We start from the raw sequence: 22,626 nt of genomic DNA on the forward strand, positions 1-22,626 counted from the left end.
AGTGTCTCGTGGTAAAAGGGTATATTGGACTCATGTAAGTTTGGCACTCTTTGCTATATCTACCACTTACACATTCTCTTAAGAGACAGATGATCAATAGCAGCTTCAGTCATCAATCGTCCCTTGGGGCACATGTTTCTGTCACATCTAGCTCAAACCCCAGCTGTTTGGCATATCCTACTCTTACATGATAACCTTGGTCTAAGCACTCTTCATAGATCCCTGCCCAGCCTTTCCTTGAAAATCTTTGACCTCCTTTGATTGCTCATATTAGCAACCAGACCTCTTGTCTCAATGGACACAGGATGTAATATTTAGAAAAGCGTTTTCTGCTTCTCTGTGGATGTTTCTAGGTGGCTGTTCCTTCAAGAAAAGAAAAGCCAGCTGAACCAGAAGTAGCCTAAAAGCAGACATATTTTCGACTGTTGGGCTTGGTGCTTCGTTGGCTATCCATGTTAATTCTGTTAGTCCATATTGTCTAGCTGTGATGAGTGCATGGAGTGGCTTAGTCCCCATACCCTGTGTGCCGATTCATTGAACCTAACACTTCCTTTCCTGTGGAAAAGCCTCTGCTATATCAAGAGACTGGCACACAACAGAACAAAACGAAAACAAAGCAATACACACACAGAAGTCTCAGCCAGGTAAACCCCAGCAAGAGCAAGAGGCTGCACACCAGAGAAATGCCAGGCACTCCCTCAAACAACCCAACCAGAGGAACCAGTTCCTGCTAACACAGAGAACGGATATCTCTAGCACATTAACCCAACATGGAATGCTGTGGGAAGAGTAACTGCTAAGCTCTCTACTCCACAGAAGGGTGAGATTATCTCTTTTTAACAGCATATGTAACAAACAGCATTTGGGTTGTTTTTAAATGTTTTTATGTTGCCGTACACTGCCCTGATGTTTTGCGAGAGGGAGGGATATAAATACTTTTATAACCGTATGTTGGTGGGAAAGGAATGGATGGCAAAGAAGGAACTCTCCCCCCTCCCAATGATGTCGGATCAGCGGATGGAAGTGGAGCGGGTGAGCAGCATTTCCAAGGGAGCTACAACAGGCCCTCCAACTTGTGCCTTGGTTTGAACTTGCCCAGTTGTTTATCTTCAGGTTATGAAAGACAATGGTCATGTTCTTCCCAAGAACTGGAAGACTACTCAGTTTTGTTTATAACTCTGCTTAAGTGGGAATCTCTGCATGGTCTGGAGTCTAGTACAGAATTCAGGTTCCTCAGATTTCTTTTTCAAACTATGTTTTAAAGCATTATGGCTGTCAAGCGGTGTGTGCCCATGTGTTTTAAGGCAGAGAAGTATTGTCTTCCAAGGATTCTGCCAGCCCATCCCCCATACCTTTCTGCACATCCCAATTTTGCAAACTCACCACCATGAAATATAAGCTTCAGCATAAAGTATGCAAAGGAGAAAATCTGCATAAATAACTACAAATGTAAATTCTAGAGGCACAGGAGTACTAATTAATATAAATAAAATATAATACACCCTAAAAGAGGGATAATAGCATGGGTAACCAAGGAAGGCATGACGTTTTCAGTTATAGTTAACCCAGGTAAGCCAAATTGCATTCCACCACTATAAAGTCTGCACATTCTATATAAAGCAAAATAAATAAAATAACGTGCATCAAAGTGATGATCATGTTAAAGGTTATGCCAAGATCTTAAAGACCTCTAACACTGATAATATGAAAAAAAGTTTCTGGAATGAAGACTCAAGCGTACATGACCCCAGATAATCACAAGTGATACTTTATAACACAAATGTGTGCTGTTATGTATCCTTTAGCATAGGGTAGAGAGGAAAGAACCCTGTAAAACAGGGAGAAGGGGGGAAATGTACACACACACCCCTTCCATTGGTTCATGTAATTTACTGGATTTCCTTTCACAAGGAAATCCTTGGATCAAAAATTTGCTTTAAAAAGACTTAAAAGCAATTACGAATTCATGCATGCACAAAAAAGAGAGAAAGCTGTACGATTGGCATACATTAGTAACAACAGGCTATCTTGTGACTGTGGGAGATGAGGAGATGGACGTAGAATGAAAAAAATATATGCTGCTATGTCCAGTGCTGAGAACTAGGAGATGGGGAGCAGACAGAAATCTAATGCTTAAGTATCCTTAGCTTCTTCCAAACTTTGGAACGGAAGTCACGCCAGAATGACAGGAAGCCTGGTCGCTGCTGGTTGCAGCTGGAATTGGGGTGATGCAACCTCTGAGTCATTTGCTTTGGAGCAGATGTTTTGGTTGCATGGTTGTTTTGTTCCTTGGAAATCTGTCACAACATGTGGGAGAGAAACCCAGCCCAGCCCAGCACCAACCTGCAGCTTGTACTCCTTGCGGTTGAGAATGACGGCTGTTATTTGCTGGTCCATGAAAATGAGGATGATGACCAAAATGGCAGGTACTGATGATGCCAAGCATATCCACCAGGGATTTGCCCCAAACGGAAACACAACCCAGCCTCGTGCAGGATTTGTAGGCTGCAGAGAAAATGTTGATTAGTATGTTGAAAGGTTAGTAGGGCACAAGATGGGCCAAGGGCAGGCAGGAGAATTTCAACAATGGATTTGTTGGGCTACACCTGTGCTGCCTCCTCAGCTTTCCATACCTCCACTCCCATCCAACAAGCAGGCTGCAGTGCAAGGCTGGACCCAAAAGTCAGCTTTCCAGCTGGCTAAATTAGAAAGGGCTTGCTTTCATTGCGTCTTGATAGTCTTTTGTTGATACTGCGACAGAGTTATATGACTTTTTAAAAAACAAACACCATTTTATAAAGGTATTCCTTTTGTATTTATTTATTAATTAACTGATATCCCACCCTTCCTCCCAGCAGGAGCCCATTGTATACATTCTAATTCTAAATACCAATAAAATAAAATGTTGGGCATTGCTCTGCACTGGAGTCTACAGGGTGCAACTGGCGTAAGGGTTGGTACCAGGGCTAAGGCAAGCCATTCCAGTCCCATACCCAGGTTGAGTCGGAAGACTTGTCAGAAGCTCTGCTTCAGCATCTAACAATGGGGCTAATTACCTCCCTGTCTCTGCCAAGGTATCCCACTTGTGTAACGTTTAATTAACTTAAGCTTTGTAAAGACAGGCAGAAAAATGCCAGATGCTGATCACTGTGGGTGCAGAAGCATCCAACCAGTCAGCCAGACCTATATGGGGCACCCTCCCCACCCCAACGGCCCTCACCTCCTCTTGTCGACACTGCCACTTCACCCACATTGGCCCACGTGCCTCTTTGCTGCCTGGTAAGAGGAGAGACCCTGAGCTCCTGCGCAGAGCTTGGAAAAGTTACTTTTTTGAACTACTACTCCCATCAGCCCAATCCAGTGGCCATGCTGGCTGGGGCTGATGGGAGTTGTAGTTTTAAAAAAGTAACTTTTCCAAGCTCTGCTCCTGCGCCCCTCCCTTGGCATGTAGGGAGTGCTGCTCCCAGTGGAGCCTCTGCTAATCCTCCTCCACCCAGGCCTGCAGCAGGGCAGCTCCAGCTTGGACATGAGCCACCAGCTGGCTCCTGCTTCACTGGGCACTGTGCCATCGGTGGAACCATTACACGGCTGCCTGGCTGTGGCATAATTACTATGGCAGTAGTCTGTAAAGGCCAAGGGGGTCTGTAGGTCTCCAATGTCTGGTCTGCTAGGGATCCATAGCTGTAACCAGACCACTCCAGAGAGGCAGTTGAGGATTAAGGGCCTGTCTGGCATCTCAGCACTCAGGGCAGCCTTTGCACATTCCTTGTGAGGAAAAACTACTGAAGGCTCATGGGGCAAATTCATACTAGAAACCTGTATTAGTTTTATAGCAGTTTAACTGTCCAGGATTTCCCAAAAAACCTGGTAACTGCAGTCTGGGAAGGAAAGTGAGATGTCTCTTAGAGAGTACTTGTCTCCCTCACAGTAATATAGTTCGCAGGGTTCCCTGGGAAATGGGGATGATGTGGAGTCAGCAATCTTTTGAACATCAGGGTCACTGGAGAGTGGAGGCTTTAACTCCACACAGACACATCCACGATTTTGATGCTGCTTAAATTGCCACACTGCTTAGCAGCAGCTCAGGGACAGCAAGCTTGTTCCTACTGCCCAGTGATGCCTGCTCAGCTGATTAGTGGGGGAAAGCAGGTGTGGCTCCCTCGATCTGGTGGGCCAAGAGAGCAGCTGAGGGCCACAGGTTATTCACATGTGATTTAAACAGTCTAATACAAGCAATTCTATTTACTCTTACTTGGGAGTAAAATCACTGGAGCTTATTTCTCAGTAAACAGAAATTGGGCTAAAAATCTATGTATAGATATTTGCTGGAAGCAATAAATAAATAAAAATTATAGCACTGCATGTGCATGACGCTTCACAGAGTAACAAACAATATGACAGGCCCTGCCCTGGAAAGCTTACAACCTAATATTCAACACAGAGGGAGGAGAGACGGAATCAAGAATGATTCAGGGAGTGGGGGAGGAGGCAAATACTAATGCATGCTCTGGTTGAGGGCCCTGCTTAGCTCTAGGAAGAAGTGGGGGAAGCTAGATCAACTATAAAACTCTTCTGTGTCTGCCTGATACTTGCTAGTGCAACAGAATTTTGGGGACAGCTCTCTTACTTAGCTCTGCAAACCCTCTTATAAGACAAAAAGCACCCTGCTGGATTAGGCCAATGGCCCATCTAATCCAACATCCTGGCCCTAGGTAAAGCAGCATTCTCCCTACTTCGGCTCCTCAGCAACTGGCATTCTGAGTCATGGAAAGTGAACCTCAAATTAGTAATGAGTTCCCTTGTTACACTGTTTAGCAGAGAGGCACTTTGATGCCATGGATGCTCAGCCCTGACATTCACTCTTTGAGACATTAATATGCTATAATTTAATTTGATTACCTAGTTCTGTAAAATATTTTGGGCTGCAAGCATGAAGTGTCAGTCTTTACTATAGGAACGGTAGAGTTTTTGGGTGCATACCGTACAGTCTGGTGGTGAGAGCACTCACCGCATTTTATTTAAACATCCCATCTTCTTTCCTGGATCAACCTCAGATGAAACCAGTTCTGTGTGTTGCTGCAGAAGGCAGCTCTGATTGGCTGAGACCAGTGCAGGGATGTTACAAAACCATCTCTTCCTCCCCGGAGCACTGTTCAGCTATATGAAAGGTGGTTGCGTCTTTTTAAAATAAATGAATCAACGTACATTATATTTAATAAACCAGTACGCTGCACATTAAAAAAAGGGTAGACAGACTACATATAGGATAGGGGGAAGAGCAAGGCAATCCATTTGAATCTATTCTATGCTCAGTTTATGCTGGGAGAATCATCTGTGCTAGGAAGTGCAATAAGACCTGACCCAGCAGTTAGAACTTCCAGGAGGCAGGGAAAGAGGACTCGCCATCATTGCCCTTTGTGCTGCTGCTGGTCTCCTCTGGAGGAGAGAAGGAGCCAGTTGTAGGCCATCTCCCCTCTGAACTGTATTTAAGCCAGGCTCTGCTGAGGCTCCTAGGAATACAATGGGACCTGCATCTGCAGCCTTGTTGTCTGGTCACTTGCTTGCTTTATGTTTAAGTCTAGAAGACCGTCTCTTTTGTAATATGATTTATTCTACGTTTGCTAAATCGTTGATTTTTTTCTGATTTGAATTTATTGTTTCTTTTTGTCAACTGACTTCTCTCCCCTATCCCAATGCTTTGTATCTGGATTGGATGGATTGGATGGAATGTTTGTTGTAAGCTGCTTTGGGCACAGCTTGCTGTGGAAAGGCAGCATATAAATAAAATCAATCAGCTACCTAATATGTCTGTAATTTGTATTCCAAACATAGGAGAATGCTGGGCTCATCCCAGAGGGGGAGAATGTCCTCAGCTTCTTGAATCTGGGGTTGGTTTTTGTATAGCTGCCCACTATTGTGCAATGCTTGTTTAAACTCACCCTGTGTAAGGTGAATTCAGTCAAAGGCCTTCCCTTCATAATTCCTCATTTGGGGGTAGATGCCTTAAAAGGCCTCACAGGCTTCATGAGTCTTTACAATGAGCCCGGTTGGCAGGATTGCTACCTTTTTACTGATCCTACCCCTTTGCTTTTAATATCAGCCGAACACAAAGCACAGTTTAGAAGATGTTCCTTTTCACATCACTATATCTTCATGCTAGGAAAAGCTTCCCTTAGTTTCCACATTTCAGGTGGCCTTCAAAAGCACAGGAACACACCAGGAAAAAAGTGGGTCTCCTACTGTTCCTGACCAGCCAATATGTTGTCTGTATACAAAAGAATCTTAGGAGCTGATTGGTGCCTCTCTTACTGATGGCAATGGGTGAGGATGGACTGGGGCAAAAGAGAAAGTCTCCTTGTTGCACAGATGAGTAAACCTAGGCAGGGCTGCAGTCATCTAGGGTCTTGGGGGTCTTAGACCCCTTACTTTTTTGGAAACAGGGTCCCAGCAGGGTCTCTATGTCTCTAGCATCCTGTGAGGCAATCAGAATGAAAAGGGTGTGTGTTAGCCACTGAGAAAATTTTTCTAAAATGCTTCCTTGCCCTTTCCTGGTGACTGGAGCCAATGAGAGTGAAAGGAGGCGAGTCAGCCACTGAGAAGACTCTTCTCAGGAGCTAACACTCTCCTCTTCCATTCTGATTGGCTCCTAGGGTTGTCTGTTGCTACGGAAGAAGGCATTAACAAGGATCTCACTCTCAACCTGCAGCAAGAAGGGGGGAGGGTGTGTGGCTGTGACGAACATGAAAGGACCCTGCACTTCTGATTTGCCACTATGCTACTGCATGTAGGCAGGAATAAAACTTGGCAAGGGTGTGCAGGCCTGGCACTCTTTGAGGGTGCATTATGGGTAGGGTTGCTAGATTGCAACCCAGAGAACATGCATGGAGCTGTAAATTCCTTGATACAGCAGCCATGGCTTCTCTCGCTGTTCCTTCCCAATCCTTTCATTCAGCTCCCTCCCACCCCCCACCTGCTGTAATAGGCAGGTCTCCGGATATGCTGCACAGCTATGAGTACTATCTCTGCTTCCACTACACTGGACATTTTTAAAGGTAAGTACAACTTCTCCATGTTCTCCCTTTATACCCAGCAGTCAATACTGTGTAGTGGCTATGAGTGTAAATTGGGAACCAGGAAGTTCCCACTTCAAACCTTGCCTCGGTCAGCTATTAAGTCACGAGGTAGTCTTATGCAAGCCACTGTCTCTCAGTCCTCCATCTGCAACATGTTGCTAATAATACTGACCTTCTTTTCTGCGTGCTGATAAGAGTTACAGAGATCATGTGTACGAAGCACTCTAAACACTTAAAAGTTGCTATGCATTATTACTCCTCTTGGTGTACTTCAAAGAGGGAGAGAGGGTGTGTCAGTCAGTCCCTAAAGAACCAAGAGGTATACATGGGCAAATTTTCCATGACACACCCCTAACCAATGTCAGCAATACAGTGTATTACTTTAGTCCTGTCCAGGTGGAGAAGACAGGTTCTTCTCTATGACTCCTCCAGTTCTGGCTTCTTCACTGAGCCTCTCAACTGTGTGTTATTTAACTCATGCTAATGCGCACACCGCACACTAATTAAAAGTTGCCCATTGCCTAGCATGAGACATCCACACCCATACACGGAGGCCAGTACTGCCCTCTTAAGAAGAGTACTAGTATGACAAGAGACCCAGAGGCTGCACTGCAATATATGATCTTTCATTTCATCAAGAAAGCACAGATGAAGTCCCGATAACGTGTGCTGAGCCAAAGGACTATATAGGTCAAATAAGGCCATGATAAGACATTCCCATTTTGAAAAGGCCTTTAAGAAATCATAGTCCCCATCATGCATTATTGCCCAGCCTTCTGGAATCAGAAAGATCATTTCTTGTACAAAGGGTCCAAAACCTTTTCAGTATGTTGCCATTATTAAACAGCAATGCTACATTATGCAGAGCTGCCTTACCAATCTGCCTTCTTAGGAAATATGATCAAGTGTGCTATATCCAGAGAGATTCTTTACTTAAACTTCTTTCATATGCAACATCGGAACACCTTCCTGTCGCACCTTTAAAATTCCATAGAAATATATGGTACCTGAAACATCACTTGTACCTATTCTGCACCTAGCAGAATAATGCTTTTGTATGATCCTAGCTAGTCTCACCTTGATTGTGCTGGGCACAATGAGCTTGGGAGTCTCTAATCCAAGGGCAGCATCAATTCCACAGAAGATGAGGATAGCCAGGATAATGGAGAAATCACCCACTAGCCTTCTCAGCTATGAAGCCAAATGGAAGAATTGCCATAAGTTTGGCAAAACAAACTTTACACTCACAATACACAAAGTTAAGGTTAGTCTCTCTGTTCCAAGCAACCCTTGGATGTAAAAAAACAAAAACCAGAAAGGGGCAGGAAGGCATCAACTGAAGGAAGGGAGACCACCAGGTGGAGAAGAAAATAATTAGGTGTCCTTCCTTTCCCCTGGGAGTGGGATCTGTCAGCTCAGAGGATTCTGTGGAAAGCTATAGGTGCACCTCAAACAGTGGCCTCGGTTTTCTTGCCCTTCTTCATTAATGGTTGGGCACTTCCACCTCTGAAGGGAGGGGATGAGGGGGGAGGAAAGATGCAAGGAAAACAGGTGAGATTTAAGTGGGGTTGAAGGCTGGTGAGATGTGAGGGGGGACATGAGGAAGGGGAGGATGCGAGTGAGGCTGTGAATGGGATAAGGCCAACACAAAGTTTGAGGAAACCCTGGGCATGGGCCCTCAGAGCCTCCCCAAATGCACCATCCTGGTGGGCCCCCCAGACAAGCTTACACAGGGGTAGGGATGGGGGCCTGCAGCAGTTAATGGGAAGGACAGGTGGTGGCAGGCAGCAGTGCAGATACAGGCAACACTAAATGGATCAGCTAGTCCAGCTGTCTGCTGTTCTCTCAGCCTGGTGCTGAGAAAGCAAATGATGGGCCAAGCAGCTGCAGCCACTGTCCTCTTCATTTACTCAGAATGCCTCTGGGGCCCAATATAGTATTGCCACGGGATGCTACGTTGGGGATGGGGCCCAAAGACATTGAGGGTACTGGAGGTGGCAGCAGCAACTGCCAACTGATCTGGTACTTCTCAGAGCTGGGGCCTAAATTAAAAGGGGGAAGGGGGGTGGTGACAGCTGTGGTGGACTCTCTGGGGCCCTGGGAACCTGGCATTTGCTCAACCATACCATATACTGATGCTAGGCCTGAATGCCAAAAAGCAGGAGGCTAAGAAGAAGTAGAGGGGGGAATGCAAGTCACACGCCTTCCTTTGTTGCCTTTCAGCCTCTTCCCCAATTTCTTGAAAGTTCACACATGTTGAATGCTATCATCATCAACCATCATCATCAATTCTATTTATATCATACCTGTCTGCTCTGTAGGTATACAAGGTATTTCACAATAATAAAATATTAAATGATTACACAGATTAAAAAAACAGTCACTGTAGTCAGGGAATGGATGAGAGATGAGAGGTACTCACAGCTGTTGGGAAATAGCGGCTAGATTTAAAGTTCTTCATGGCCATGGAGCAGAGAAATGTTCCCAGGAACAGAATGAAAGACATGAAAGTGATGTTAGGCACAAAGTTGCAGCTACTGCCCACCAGGTGGCCTCCTAGTTGCACACACTCTTTTTTGGTCAGCAGGGACCAGTTCCCAGATTCCAAATCTGACTGCTGTGGAGAAAAAAGGAACTATGAGCAAGAACAATGCAGTAACTTAAGGAAATGGATCACAAGCCTAGAGTGTGGCAGAAAGATGTGCCATTATCAAGGATGGAGGAGGGTAAAAATATTTTGTGAAATTGATCCAAATTTCATGGATCGTGACGAAATGGGGGAGGCATTACATCTCTCTGTACGCACGGCATCCTTTTGTGCCTTTCTCTAGTGGACTTCTGTCCCTGGTGCATTCCAGCACCTTGGAGGTTTCTACCTCTGGTAGAAACACACACTGTTCTGACGGTTCCTGTGTGTCTCCACCTCTGTCTTCTGAAAAGTGGGGAACACAATGCTAGTCACACCTTGCCCTTTTACTGTCAAACCTGGTGGGAGCAGCTTGAGTGCATTTTTTAAAAAATTCAGCTTCAAAGCAATTCTGCAAGTAATCGACAAACGAACCCATTCCCCCTCCAGTTGTGGCTAATGGAAACACTTTGCTGTAGGCAACTAGGGTGTTCTCAGCCTAAGATTGATACCAGAGACAGGACTGGCCAGACCATTAGGCAGTGTGAGGCAGCTACCTCAAGCAGTGGTTGCTGGGGGGGTGGGGGTAGCAGTGGCAGTCCCCTGACTGTTCCTCCTGACCCCTGCATCTGTTGCCCTCCATTAGAAGACAGAGCTCTGTGTACCATGTGATCTACCCTTTACCAGCTACAGTAGCTTGCTGCCCTCAGGTGTTGTGTCAGTGCTGAAGTGCTGTTGGCTTGTGTATATGGAATGGGGGCCATCTTTGCCTCAGGCCTCTTTGTCCACCCTTCCAGAAAGAGGAGCACATGGAACATAGAGTTATACTGTGCCTCTCTCCCGACAGATCTGGACAGTTGGACACCACCAGGATGCTGAAATCACAGACTTAACCCACCTGCTAAGGGAAAGGGTGTGGGGCGTGTGGGTGCATCTCCAGGCTATAGCCACTGACAACTGCAGCCAAAATATTTCTTTTACCCACCCTCCTGCAGCAGGCTCATCCCATCATAGCAATCTGCCATAGTAGTGGAGTGGCCTAGAGTTCTCTAACTAATAAAATGGGAGAGGAGAGTTTATTTGTTTTTTTGGGGTGGTATGGGATGGCTTGTATTAGGGACTCCAGAGTGGTCTAGCATTTGATAGTCTGTAATGTTCTCAAATGAGCAATACTAAATCAGCATAAGGGTGATGATGTATGTTGGCAATGGGGGTGGAGTGAGCATGGGGATGGGGGAAGCAAGCGGGCTACTGCATAGGATATATGATGTCCCATCCTGGGGCATTCTACCCATCCCAGCTATGTTATGGGGAAAGATCAAAGTTCTCCAACCAAGGGACATAACATTCTTCATCCTAACTTAAATCAACTGCATTAGTGACAGTAGACTTTCTGAACCTTGCCCTATCATTCACATCCTAACCAATGACAATGATTTAATTTCTTACCTCTCCAAAACTGCTGAAGGCAGAGAAGAGTGTCTTGTTCAAAAGAGAAGAGTTGTCTGCAAGAAACAGTCAATGCAAAAATCAGTTCTTATCCTGGACCATTGTTCAGGTCCACAGTAGCTTGAAGACTAGAGGGTGCAAAAAAAGTAAGCTGAAGAATTCCTTAGATGTGTTTTCTGTTGTACCATAATTATTTGGTCAGGCTACACACATACACAGATTAGCAACATAACAGAGTACTGCTTCCTTGCAGGACCCTAAAACACAGGGCTGCAGCAGAGTCTCCCCTATCCTTAAAGGCGGGTACCTGGAGGCTGAGCTGTTTCCAGTGGACAGAGAATTCATTGTGCCTAAGCACAAGATGTCAAACATTTGGACAATTAACATATGTTGACAGAACCGGATCAAAGTCTGCAGAGAGCCTGCAGCTTCTTTGTGATACCGATTTCAGACCCCAGTGGGGCTGTTTAGTCGACAGGATGTTGATACACACACAACCGATCTTTCTGTGTGCACTTCATTTACACATGACTCTTTCAGTTTAAATTTATCTTGATGTTTCCTATCCATGCCTGGTGGGATGAATTCACACTGTGGCTGTTTTCACACTGCACTTGATTCCATTATTCTGACGATTTCTTACTTAAATTTGCACATTTTATTTGATCTTTCACACGATGTGAAAGCTAGTTCTGGAGATCTAGTGGAAGTTTGGTGCTCATTTCCATGATAAATGATTCCAGAAATAATCTGTTTGCAAGCTTGGGAACCGAGAAAAATCACTGGAGTTTTACGCTAGCTGCAGCCACTCACTTGATAGGCATCCTAGCATGCAATGCATTCCCACCTTTTAGGTTTGCTCCCAATGAAAATTGTACCAGTATTCCAGCTTAGGCATGGGTAGCAGCTTCTCCTTCCTCTTCCCCCCCCCACCTCTGTGTGCAGACACAAGCTTGCACAGTTCATCATGGGGGAACTACAGTGCACATGTATATAATGGGTGAGAAATGAAAACATGGTGTTGTTCATTGCAGCAGTGTGGAAGACATTTGTGTGAAATGCCAGTATATCAGCTGAAAAAGCCACGATTCTTCAGTGCAACAGGTATTGCAGCGTGAAAGGAATTTTAGAAATTAGGACAGGAGTACTACTATTTTAATCCATTTAACTAATGCAATAAGCTCCATGTCTGAATGTAGCCTCTGTAGAGTTGTCCCTTCCCCACCCCCTACACACACCTACTTTACTTCCCTGCCCTTTGGAAGTTCCAGAAACCTGAGCTCAATTGTGGGCATGCACACAGGTATTTGCTTACCTGTGCACACACTTTTAAAAAAAAGGTTTTATCAATCGGATTAGCACAATAACGAACCTTCATCAAAGCCAAAGTTTCAAGCATGTTTCACAGTGAGCAAAACAGCCATTTTTTAAAAAGTGTTTTTTATTTATCAGATTTAAGAACATAAACAGGATGTTGCACACACAGTCAAGGCAGGACACAGATAGCAGGATTTGGAGACAGTGTTTTGCTTTTGCTTTCCTTCCTCCTGAACCTGCAAGGACCAATTTTCTTCTTCATATAGCTTTTTTGCACAAGAGCAGTTCTGCGCAAGACAGTTGTGTTTTTCTAAAAAATAAATTAATTTACTGTGAATGTTCCTTCAGCAACAACCATGGAAATAGGCACACAGCATCCTTTACTTTGGGCTGATGGAAACAAAATGGCTAGGTTGTGCATAGGAAATGGGAGTAGGGGGTGTGGCAACAGATAGCATCCATCAAAATGTCAAACCGCATATTAAAAAACCTCGCCCACACAATCTGCTTCAGTGTGTCCACGCTCAGGTAACATGTGATTTTATGTTGGTTTCCCCCCCACTTATTTTATTATCTACAGATCGGGAAAATCCTAATTAAATAGGGGGGAAATGTGGCTTGCCCCTTGGATGAGTACAACGTGGTGTAGATGACATGAAAAGAAAAGCACACATAGAATGCATCACATCCACTTTCAACCAGAGCTTGGAAAAGTTACTTTTTTGAACTACAACTCCCATGAGTCCCAGCCAGCATGGCCACTGGATTGGGCTGATGGGAGTTGTAGTTCAAAAAAGTAACTTTTCCAAGCTCTGCTTTCAACTACACCGTGTACATGACCTGGGGATGCTTGGGCCAATCACAGCTCTTTTACAGTTTGGGAGACCTCTTTTAGCACTTCTAGTTAGCACAGGTCAGGTGTGTGATTGCTTCAGAGTGCGTTGGACGACACTGCAAATGGGAACCACTGCAAGTCCAGCCCAACTGCCTTAGACAGAGGAAACATGACGATAATCTGCAGTGGCCCTGCTCAGGATGCTACTACTGTCAGAAGTCACGGTATATAATGGGTGAGGCAGGGTCTTGTCAGCTGCAGCAGAACATGGACTTTATTCCCCAGCTTTATTTGGAGGCACCATTTTAGGTTTTTTATGCCAACCAAAAACTTTTTTCTCCCAAGCCTTTGGTACATAGTGATTAAGAGTTAAAAGATGTGGCTTGGCTATGTTCTTCAGGCTTTGGCTGCATTTTTTATTTTCACTGCACGTTTACATTGCTCTGCTGTTGTTGAAGGTTTATTGTTTTTACATATACCCAGATTTTTAATAATTTAACCAGTAAGAGCTTATAGAATCCTGGAGATGGGCATGAGGATCATAGGAGTGGGGAGTGCATGTTATATGCCATTAGGAAACCTCATGCTATGAAAAGGTTCCAGAAGAGAGAAAAGTGGGGGAAGAGGGAGGACCACATTTCCTTATCTCCTCTCCACAAGCCTCCCTGACCATGACCTTTGTTGCACTTTATGGCATAACGGTCACTGGACCTTACTTGGTCTGCAGCTAAAAAACAAATGCCATATCTAAATTTTCTAACAATATCCAAGGACAGAAAAACAGTTTTGTTGGCATGTTTTAACATTTTACCCTCCAAGATCCCAGGTGGCAGATCTGCTAAAGTTCTCTTCAAGGGTAGGTACTGTCTTTGTAACCATTTAGAGCTAGAAACAGTACTGCACATGCTTTTCTACTGTAGGTTTCATCAAGGAGTTTAAAAATGCATAATTTATCCCCTTACAAGGCAGTATCCTGGCTAATTGCTAGAGACCCTTTTGAATATCTTCCTGGAGGGGGTCTAATAAATCCATTACCGAACAGGTGACAATGTATCTGAATATTGTAATATATCAGACCCGCTCTAAGATAAGTACTAACATTGTGGTCACCTGTGCAATTACTGAGATCGTTGCAGGAGACTGCTGACCATGCCACAACCCACAGACTGCCATCTAGTGACAATATGGAAATGGGCCTTTTCTGTGGTGATACCTGTCCTTTTACTACCCTGTTAATCCAGGAGGCATAATCTATAGTATATTTCAGACACTTACTGAAAACATAGCATTTTGTCTTTGACTCTGTTGTTCTAGAGCCTTTGACTCCTTATTGTAAACCAGTTATTTTATATATAATAAGTAGTCTCAGTTGATTAAAGAAAGAAATAAGCCATGAATGAACATGAATCATGTTAGTGGCTCAGAACACACTCCAACCAATGTTTGAAGAGCCTTTCCTGTGACTTCACAGATGAAGGCTGGGTTGAATATTATTGTGCACCAGTCTTCACCAACCTGGTGCCCTTCAGATGTTTTGGACTACAACTCTCATCCATCCCAATCTGGGGAACCAGGCTGTTGAATTCTGTAATGTAGGATGTTGTGGAAATCCTAAGAGGGTGAAAAAGTGGGATATAAGTATTGTAATAATAATAAAATGAAACAAAGGTCAGCAGCACACCTGGTAGTCTCCAGCCATTCCAATCCACCCATCACACTAGAATTAACTCCTCATTTTACCTCTCTCTGGCACACTGCAGGTGCAACTGTACAAGGTGACGTCACTGATCTTGTAGTTCCAGTTGACTGGGTAGTGTTCCACCAGTGACAGCATCTTCTTAACCGCATCATAGATGAAGATGAAGCTGATGAGGGCACAGAAGCCTTCCTCGGTGAAACGTGTGAAATATTGCACCAAGTAACTGGCTTCAGTAGCCACCAGTATGAGGCCAAAAAAGGCCACCCAGAGGCCAATCCAGAGGCGGAATTCTAAATAATCCAAGCTGTAGTCTCTGGTAGGAAAGAGGAGCCAAAATAATTTCACGAATGGGTTGGGTTGCTTGCAAGACAGCAGTCAGCTTGGGATATTAATAACTAGACACTCTATCCAACTCTAGCACTTCTTGCCCCAAATCTCAGCATGGTAGGCACATAGCAGCTAGGGAGATACATCTACAGCCAATCCAGCAATGGAATTTTATGTCCCTCTCCCCATATCAGGAAACTGACATTTCAATAGCCACTAGTAGTGAATCTCCATTGATAATTGTCTCAACTGTGAACAGGTTGGCTCACTTGTTGGTATTTACTGAGAGATGGTAAGAGATCATAGTCTGAGGTGACCTATTTCACACATTCACACTAATCAGTTGACAAATGAAACTATCCGATTATGAACAACGGAATGCATTCATAAGGGAAGAAAGGGCTAGAGAGCATCCCTTTTCTCATTACTGCAGCTTGTGAGTCAGTGCCACCAGCTTGATCAGCTGCCAGACTCTACATAGCTGAGTAGTATTGTCTGTTAAAGAAACATTGCACCAACAGACAAACCCTTACTGTCATCCTGAAATATCCTGCCTGCACTTGATTAGCCAAGGCCTATTATATGATCGTTTTTATGTTGGGAAGTTAAGCTAGGCTGATTTTCTCACTGGGCTTGGCATGCTGAACCATGCTCTGTAAATGCTTTGACATGTCTCCCAGTAACAGTGAACAGCATCCTGGTTTTAAATGCTTTGGTAAGATTGTTCAGAATATTTTTTCAGCAGAAGGGCTGAAGCTCAGTGTTAGAACATCTGCTTTGCATGCAGAAGGCCCCAGGTTTAAACCCTGGCATTTCCAGGTAGAACTGGAAAAGCCCCCAGTCTGAAACCCTGGAGAGCTGCTGGATGTCACTGTAGACAATAAGCAGTTGTGTTAAAATCTGAGGTCACTTCCTGACCACCTGTTTATTAAACATTCTTCCCAATTTGTTTGCACAAAGATAGCCAAAGTCGGCTATTTACTTGCGGGGAGGTTAGATGACACTGTGTCAAAGCAATTGTTACCCCACACTTTCCAATGCATTTTTACAGTACTTTCCTTATCACAAAAAGTCCAGTTTTTAAGGGAATCAGGTTTCTTATTCAGGAGCAACAAATCCACTTTAATTGTGCAGTCTGAATTTGCCAGTATGCAAAATAGTATGCAAAATAGCAATCGCTTGGGAGCAGCTTAAGATCCACTGCACGGTGTAAACCGCAAGCACAAGTGCACCTGTTTAACTGAAAAGTTTCTTCTGAATACTGGAGGTCTGGCATTAGCTATTCAGCCGACAAATCTCTCAAGCAATCTCAAACCATTCAGTGGGGAATAAGCAAAAAGAACTCCTCAAGACTTGCATCCGATATGCACTTGCTGATATGAGGGCCTTACTTACTTGCTGAAGGAGAAAAGAAGTCGCTCAAAGACGAGGACAGGCCCAGTGCTGCTTAGGATGGTGAGGGGCTGACCAGAAAACAGGCAGAAAAAAGCTCCAGCAAACGCAGTTCCCAGGAAACTCTCCAGCACACCCTAAATCACACGAGGAAGCACATGGCTCTGGTTGGTTGAATGGTAGTTGCAAGCCAGCAGCACTCAGCTGATTGATACACACGAGTGGATGGGTGGACAGGCATGAGGTCCCTTTCCCATGCTCCACACTGGAGCTGCTGCAGCTCTCTTCCCTTCTACTGTCCCACAACAAGTGTGTCTGTGCAGGATATTGTGGCAACATGAAGCAGAGGAGGGAAGGGAGCAGAGGTGTTGATAGCCACCAAGTGATTGTGTACAGTACATTACTAGCAGGGCTCTGGCTTATACCTGCATGTTTTCCGTCGCATCTCCCAGCATCCCTCCAAAGGTAATTGCATTGGTGACTGTGGCCAGGAAGATGTAGAGAATGGCTGAAAAGCACTGGATGTTGAGGGCATCATAGAAATCACTACAGTACCAAGGGGCTTTCCTTTGAATATCCTTTACTAACCCTCCAAACAGTCTGCAAGGGGAAAAACAGGTTTCTTTAATACTGGGTTTTCATTTGCTGTATATAATTATTTAGGGAATTTCCCCCTTTTAAAGCTGTAACCTTGGGAAAGGCATAGATTAGAATACAAACTGCCTCTGGTTCCAGGCCAATGCAACCCTGGTGCACAGCTAGCAATGTTCCACCCCTGTATCTGTATAAGACTCCCCACTCCAGAGGCCTGGAGAGAAGCCCTCTCTCCCCACCAATTCCCCCCAGCCAGGCCTCTCTCCGAGTTTTACCTTCCTGTCCTCTTCAGCTCTTCACTGACATGCTGGTGTCCATGGACGTGCCGATCCTCTATGGCAGACACGTTCCCATGACAGTGAGGATTCCATTCACGGAAGTGCAAGGAGATCCTAAGAATGTAAGGGGCAACTTTTAGGGAAGACACATCCTTGCACCAAGCAACATTCGGCTGGGGGCTGTTGATGTGGGGTATGCTTTAAGGTGGATCCCTGCACTGAGCAAGGGGTTGTACTTGATGGCCTTATAGGCCCCTTCCAATTCTGCTATTCTATGATTCTATGATCCTCAGCAATATTCTTTGCTCCTGCCTGCAACTGTCAGACTCCAGCTGCCTTATCCCTTGTCCCCACCAGGGGTTCCAATGGTTTGTACCGATGATCAGATAATACCACATTTACTTCACAACATAATGTCCAGAGAAATAATTAACAGCATTATCTTACATAGTCCAAGTGTTAGCTGTAGTGCTGGTAGCAGCATTGCCACAGGCAGATATAATCAGACAATTGTCTCACCCCATCCCACCCTCTTTGCTTTCTTCTTTTAAAAAAGGTAGCACACATCGCCTTGGAGGAGTCTTAGGCATGCCCAGCTGATTCCAAAAAAACATGGAAAACTGTGTGGCAGAACAGAGCAACTGCATTCTCTTTTTGCAAAGAAGCAAATAAAAACCTGCAACATATGCACAGCTTTGGAAAATGAGGCTAGCAAGAACCGCACTACCAAGGAGAAGAACCCCAGTTTCCCAGTAACAAGATATAGCGGCTGAAGTGCTGGGAAAATGTAACATTTCAGCCACAGGTGTGCTACTTTGGATTACATTGTCTGGATGCTTTGCCATCAGTGAGGGATCAGTGGGGCTCTGTCGCCCTCCCACAGTGATCATGTCTGTACAAGCTGTTACTGGGCTAGAAAAATTGGGTCTGCAGTACTTCAGAATAAGTATTTTATGCTCCAGGTTTTTCTACGCTAATTTGTTTATAAATTTGTTTATTTTATTTTGAACATGTCTAAACTACACCTTCATCCAAAATTAGGGATTCTAAGGCAGTGTACATGAAAATAACCAAATATTAAAACAATATTACAATTTTAGCTAAAGAGATCTCAGATTCATCAAAATTTGATTCATGCTTTCCTTTCCCATTCCCAGCTCCTCTCTGTATATACCTCTTCTGTGGCGAGGGCAAGCACTTTGGGGGGGTGATTCGGGTGGTTGGGTCCCATTTGCCTGGGGGCAGGACAGTCAGTTCATCCAGAAACTCATCTATTCCTGCAATGAGATCTTCTGTGTCTCTTGCTTTCCGGGCAACCCTTTGGAAAAGCTGGAAAGAAATGGTGTTAGTTCCATTATTGGGGCCAAAGTATAATCATAACTAAAGTCAAATTATTTTAATCATGTAATTTGCAGCTGGAAAATAAATGACTAATGCTTAATGGTTACTATAACTCCCTTTTAGCCTACATAGCAATTTGTAGTTTTCCTACATTATATGGATTGTATTTCTACAAGAATAGCTTGCTCTGATAAGTTCTTTTTATTATTTTGAAGCAGACATGCTGTTGCTCTTTGCTGCCTCCAGAATCCCTCCCTCCTTCCCTCCCCACCAGGCCACAAGACACATACATTTGAAACAGAAAGTAGGACTATATGAGGTTTGTTCAGTCATACAATTCTCCTTTCACAAAGAATACGGACAAACTCTGTCCATAATGTATTCCATAATTATTACGGACAGGGCTCTGAAAAATATGAACAGCCCATTGAGAAGTCTGAACTGGTGACAACTCTATTTAGAAATCCAAGTTTCTAGAGAGAGACTTATTCCTTCCTGGGCAATTAAAAGATTGCCTCAGGGGTACTAATCATCTGCTGACTCCTCCTCCAGGCTTTGGTACCATCATGCTATCCCAAAACTGCAGCACTCAGCACTACATATATCCTAATTGGGCAACAGCAACACCTTGCACTTCCCTACCAACACCCAAACTTACCTCATCTGTCAGGAGAGTGGCCACAGCCCTGCCAATTTCATGGTAGGCCTTCACTTTGGCTCTGGGACCCAAGAGGATAAAGAGGAACCTAGACAGAGTCACAGAGTTGTCATGAGTGGCATCAAAGATGAGCAAGTGCTAATTTTCTCTTGTTTAGAGCAAGCAGCTCATTGGGGCCACAGTCATATCCTAAGCACAAATTGCTATGAAGTTGTAAGTTACCTGAGGTAATAGGGCTCAGGTGCTTTATTCCTTGCACCAGCAGGTCAGCTCTCAAACTGAAGAAGTTACTGGCCTCATCTTTGCTATGCTGCAATGCCTGATATAATGGCCAGAGAAAGAGAGAACTGTGGCTCATTAGCCCAGCTAGAGCAGGTGACCTGTGGAACCAATTAGGGTTGGCTGACTCTATATGACTGACATTCTAGGTGTGGTTATTCAGTCTAGGCAACTCATTCCTAATTTTGCCCTCCTTATCTGCTTGACCTGGAACCTGACCACCTTTGAACACATGTCTGTCTCTGGCCCTCTTCATACTTATCTGCCTCCTGTAGAACCAGCCTACCTTATTTTACCTCTGGCCTTAAGGATCTTGGTCTGCCTCTACCCAAAACACACCGCCAGCTGTGGTCTGTCTCAGAGTTTGGTTTAGGCCTAACAGAAGTAAACAGGGTGCTGCCAAGCTGAGAATGCCCTAAGTCAGGGTTAGCCAACATGGTGCCCTCCAGATGTTGTTGGATTATCTCCCATCAGCCCAAGCTAACATAGGATATGGTTGGGGATGATGGGAATTCTGGTGCAACATCATCTGGAAGTCATGACATTGGCTACCAATACCCTAAGTTGTGTGGGACGGGCTGCCATCTTGCTGGGACCATAGGACTGAGCTGTGAGCGTAATTGGATGGATTATTTCTCAAAGGAATGAAGAGAAAGAAACACAATAACCATGGCTTGCCACTGGCCTTATTCTCCATAAGCCTAGGAAAGGACTGGCTGTTATTCACAGACTTAGCATAGCATAGATTAGGATGAATATTTCAGAAGGACCTAAACTGTGACCTTATTGAAGCCAGTTAGCCAATTTAAATGATCTCCCATAACTTCAGCCATTTGGGTGGTGGCTGTGAGACAGGGGCAACCACACAGGGCTCTCTAGGCCCAGGTCAGCTCACTGTTGACCCCTGATAGCTTGTTGCCTATATATATCTTCTGTAGCTAGCACCCAGCTACCACAAACTGACTGTTTACATAGCAGTAGTGGGACAGGGAAAGCCTGTAGCCATCTAGTTGCGCATCAGACTGACAACTGCATGGGAACTTGATCTCTCTCTCTCTCTCTCCCTCTCCCTCCCCCTCTCCCTCCCTGCATTCATGCAGGAAATGTTGTTCCACTAGAAGTCACCTGCCCGTCTGCCTGCCTCCCTGCTTGTTTGTTACCTGCTAGGGAAAGCAACTTCTGCCAAGCTCCCAAGAAGCACTGATTCCTGAAGACGCACAAAAGCAATGAAGGGTTTCTCCAGGAAGCTGGCTTCTCCTACAAGAATGTTAGCCACTTCAGTCCCGGCTGGAATCTTCTTCTTAAAGTGATTTTTAAGCTACAAGGAAGGGAAACCCACAGTTGGTGATGCATAGCTCAGAGAGCAACAGCGAGGTGACTGAACGAGTGCTGGTGACTGTATAGATGAGAGAAAAGCCTCTGCACCATTAACACTTTTTGTGTGTGTGTGTGTGAAGTGTTCAAACTACCCTCTTAAGGATGCTACTAGTGACTGCTGCCCATTCCTTCCACTAAAAAATAAAAGCATCACCTGGAAAGCTTCTCAGTCTCAATGTTATAGCCAACCCTTCCAATCACTGCCAGCTGAGTATCCAAAATTAATGGCCATTCTGGTGATGTATTTTCACTCACAATGAAGCAAGGCAGGGGCTGCTCATGCATTTCATAGCTATAGCAAAATTCCACACACAAACATATGCGTACACTTTTTATTCATCTGACTAAAAGCATTGAAATACTTTATAATGCAGCATGGCAGAAGTGGATCTCTTCAATGGATAGGAAGGACCCCCATGAGTGGAACACTGCACTGTACTGGCAGCTACAGGCACTGCATATTAGCTCACTCTTTTTCTGCAGTACCAGTATATGGATCACATGTGTTGGTAAGTTCCTGGTTATTTGACTCCTCTAGATAACCTGTTTATTCAGCATTCATCCTGATTTTCTTACAGAGTGTTTACACATCTCCCCGTTAATCATTTGTTCATCCCACACTTTTCAACACACTTCCCTGTCACTTTGCAAACCTCAAAGTGTCCTTTTTTAAAAAGTAGATTTGTTGGGCTAGGGCAACAGAGTGATTTAATCCACTTTGATTGCACAAACCTAAAGAATGCATTTGAATCCCTCCTGCAAAATACTCTGGATGAGATCTGCAATGCACAGCAAGCGAGAAAGGGGGTGGTGGTCGGTTTCAGCCTGCCTCCGGAAGCTTTGTCAATTTCATTCTACTTGCTGTGGTTTTTGCTTCAAATCAGAAAAGCATATATTTGTTTAAGTGTAATATCGCAAATACAAACAAGAAAAGGGCTGCTGGTCGGTTTCAGGCCTGCTCCGGAAAGCTTTGTCAATTTCATTCTCCATGGGAAGGGAAGGAAAGGGAGGAGGGGGGGGTGACATGTTTCTTGCTTTTTTGGAGAAATAAGTGCAATTGCCAGCGTGTGTATCTCCTTAAATATCAATAAATGCAGAAAAGCATACATTCGTTTAAGTGTAATATCGCAAATACAAACAAGGCAGGCGTGAAACCGACCAGCAGCCTTTCCTTCCCAGGCGAGAACTCCTTTACAGCCATATTGTGCTTCGTTGCAAAGGGGGAGAGGAGCATACGTAATTTTTTTGCTAACCAATTGGTTGATAGGGGGAGGTTTTAGAGGCGGAGCTTGGAAAAAGCGAAAAGAATGTAGGGGCCTTACGCTGCGTGTGCGGGTGCAAAAAAGCGTTTTTTTTTAATTGGGAAAGAGCGAACTAAAAG

General features: G+C 44.5%; 1 protein-coding gene and 1 long non-coding RNA gene across 3 annotated transcripts in view; one reads left to right on the plus strand and one right to left on the minus strand.

The window, feature by feature from the left end:
* SLC4A9 (solute carrier family 4 member 9) overlaps nucleotides 1–22,626 on the minus strand; it is a 57,478-nt gene that overhangs the window by 11,231 nt on the left and 23,621 nt on the right. Inside the window, exons 5-15 of one of the 2 annotated variants that reach the window (XM_061586950.1) lie at nucleotides 21,029–21,186; nucleotides 19,590–19,677; nucleotides 18,765–18,919; nucleotides 17,588–17,704; nucleotides 17,144–17,318; nucleotides 16,722–16,855; nucleotides 15,041–15,312; nucleotides 11,149–11,204; nucleotides 9,496–9,528; nucleotides 8,151–8,264; nucleotides 2,344–2,505 (exon numbers count right to left, since the gene is read on the minus strand). In XM_061586950.1, coding sequence (XP_061442934.1) covers nucleotides 2,344–2,505; nucleotides 8,151–8,264; nucleotides 9,496–9,528; nucleotides 11,149–11,204; nucleotides 15,041–15,312; nucleotides 16,722–16,855; nucleotides 17,144–17,318; nucleotides 17,588–17,704; nucleotides 18,765–18,919; nucleotides 19,590–19,677; nucleotides 21,029–21,186 — 1,464 coding nt within the window. Of the gene's footprint in view, nucleotides 1–2,343; nucleotides 2,506–8,150; nucleotides 8,265–9,495; nucleotides 9,691–11,148; nucleotides 11,205–15,040; nucleotides 15,313–16,721; nucleotides 16,856–17,143; nucleotides 17,319–17,587; nucleotides 17,705–18,764; nucleotides 18,920–19,589; nucleotides 19,678–21,028; nucleotides 21,187–22,626 lie in introns of both variants that reach the window. The other variant, XM_061586941.1, reaches the window with a different exon arrangement.
* Nucleotides 428–22,508, plus strand: LOC133365288 (uncharacterized). The gene is made up of 3 exons (XR_009758156.1): nucleotides 428–820; nucleotides 18,147–18,395; nucleotides 20,969–22,508. It is a non-coding gene; the product is annotated as an uncharacterized LOC133365288 (long non-coding RNA).

Source organism: Rhineura floridana, chromosome 1, assembly GCF_030035675.1.
Source record: "Rhineura floridana isolate rRhiFlo1 chromosome 1, rRhiFlo1.hap2, whole genome shotgun sequence".
Lineage (NCBI taxonomy): Eukaryota > Metazoa > Chordata > Lepidosauria > Squamata > Rhineuridae > Rhineura > Rhineura floridana.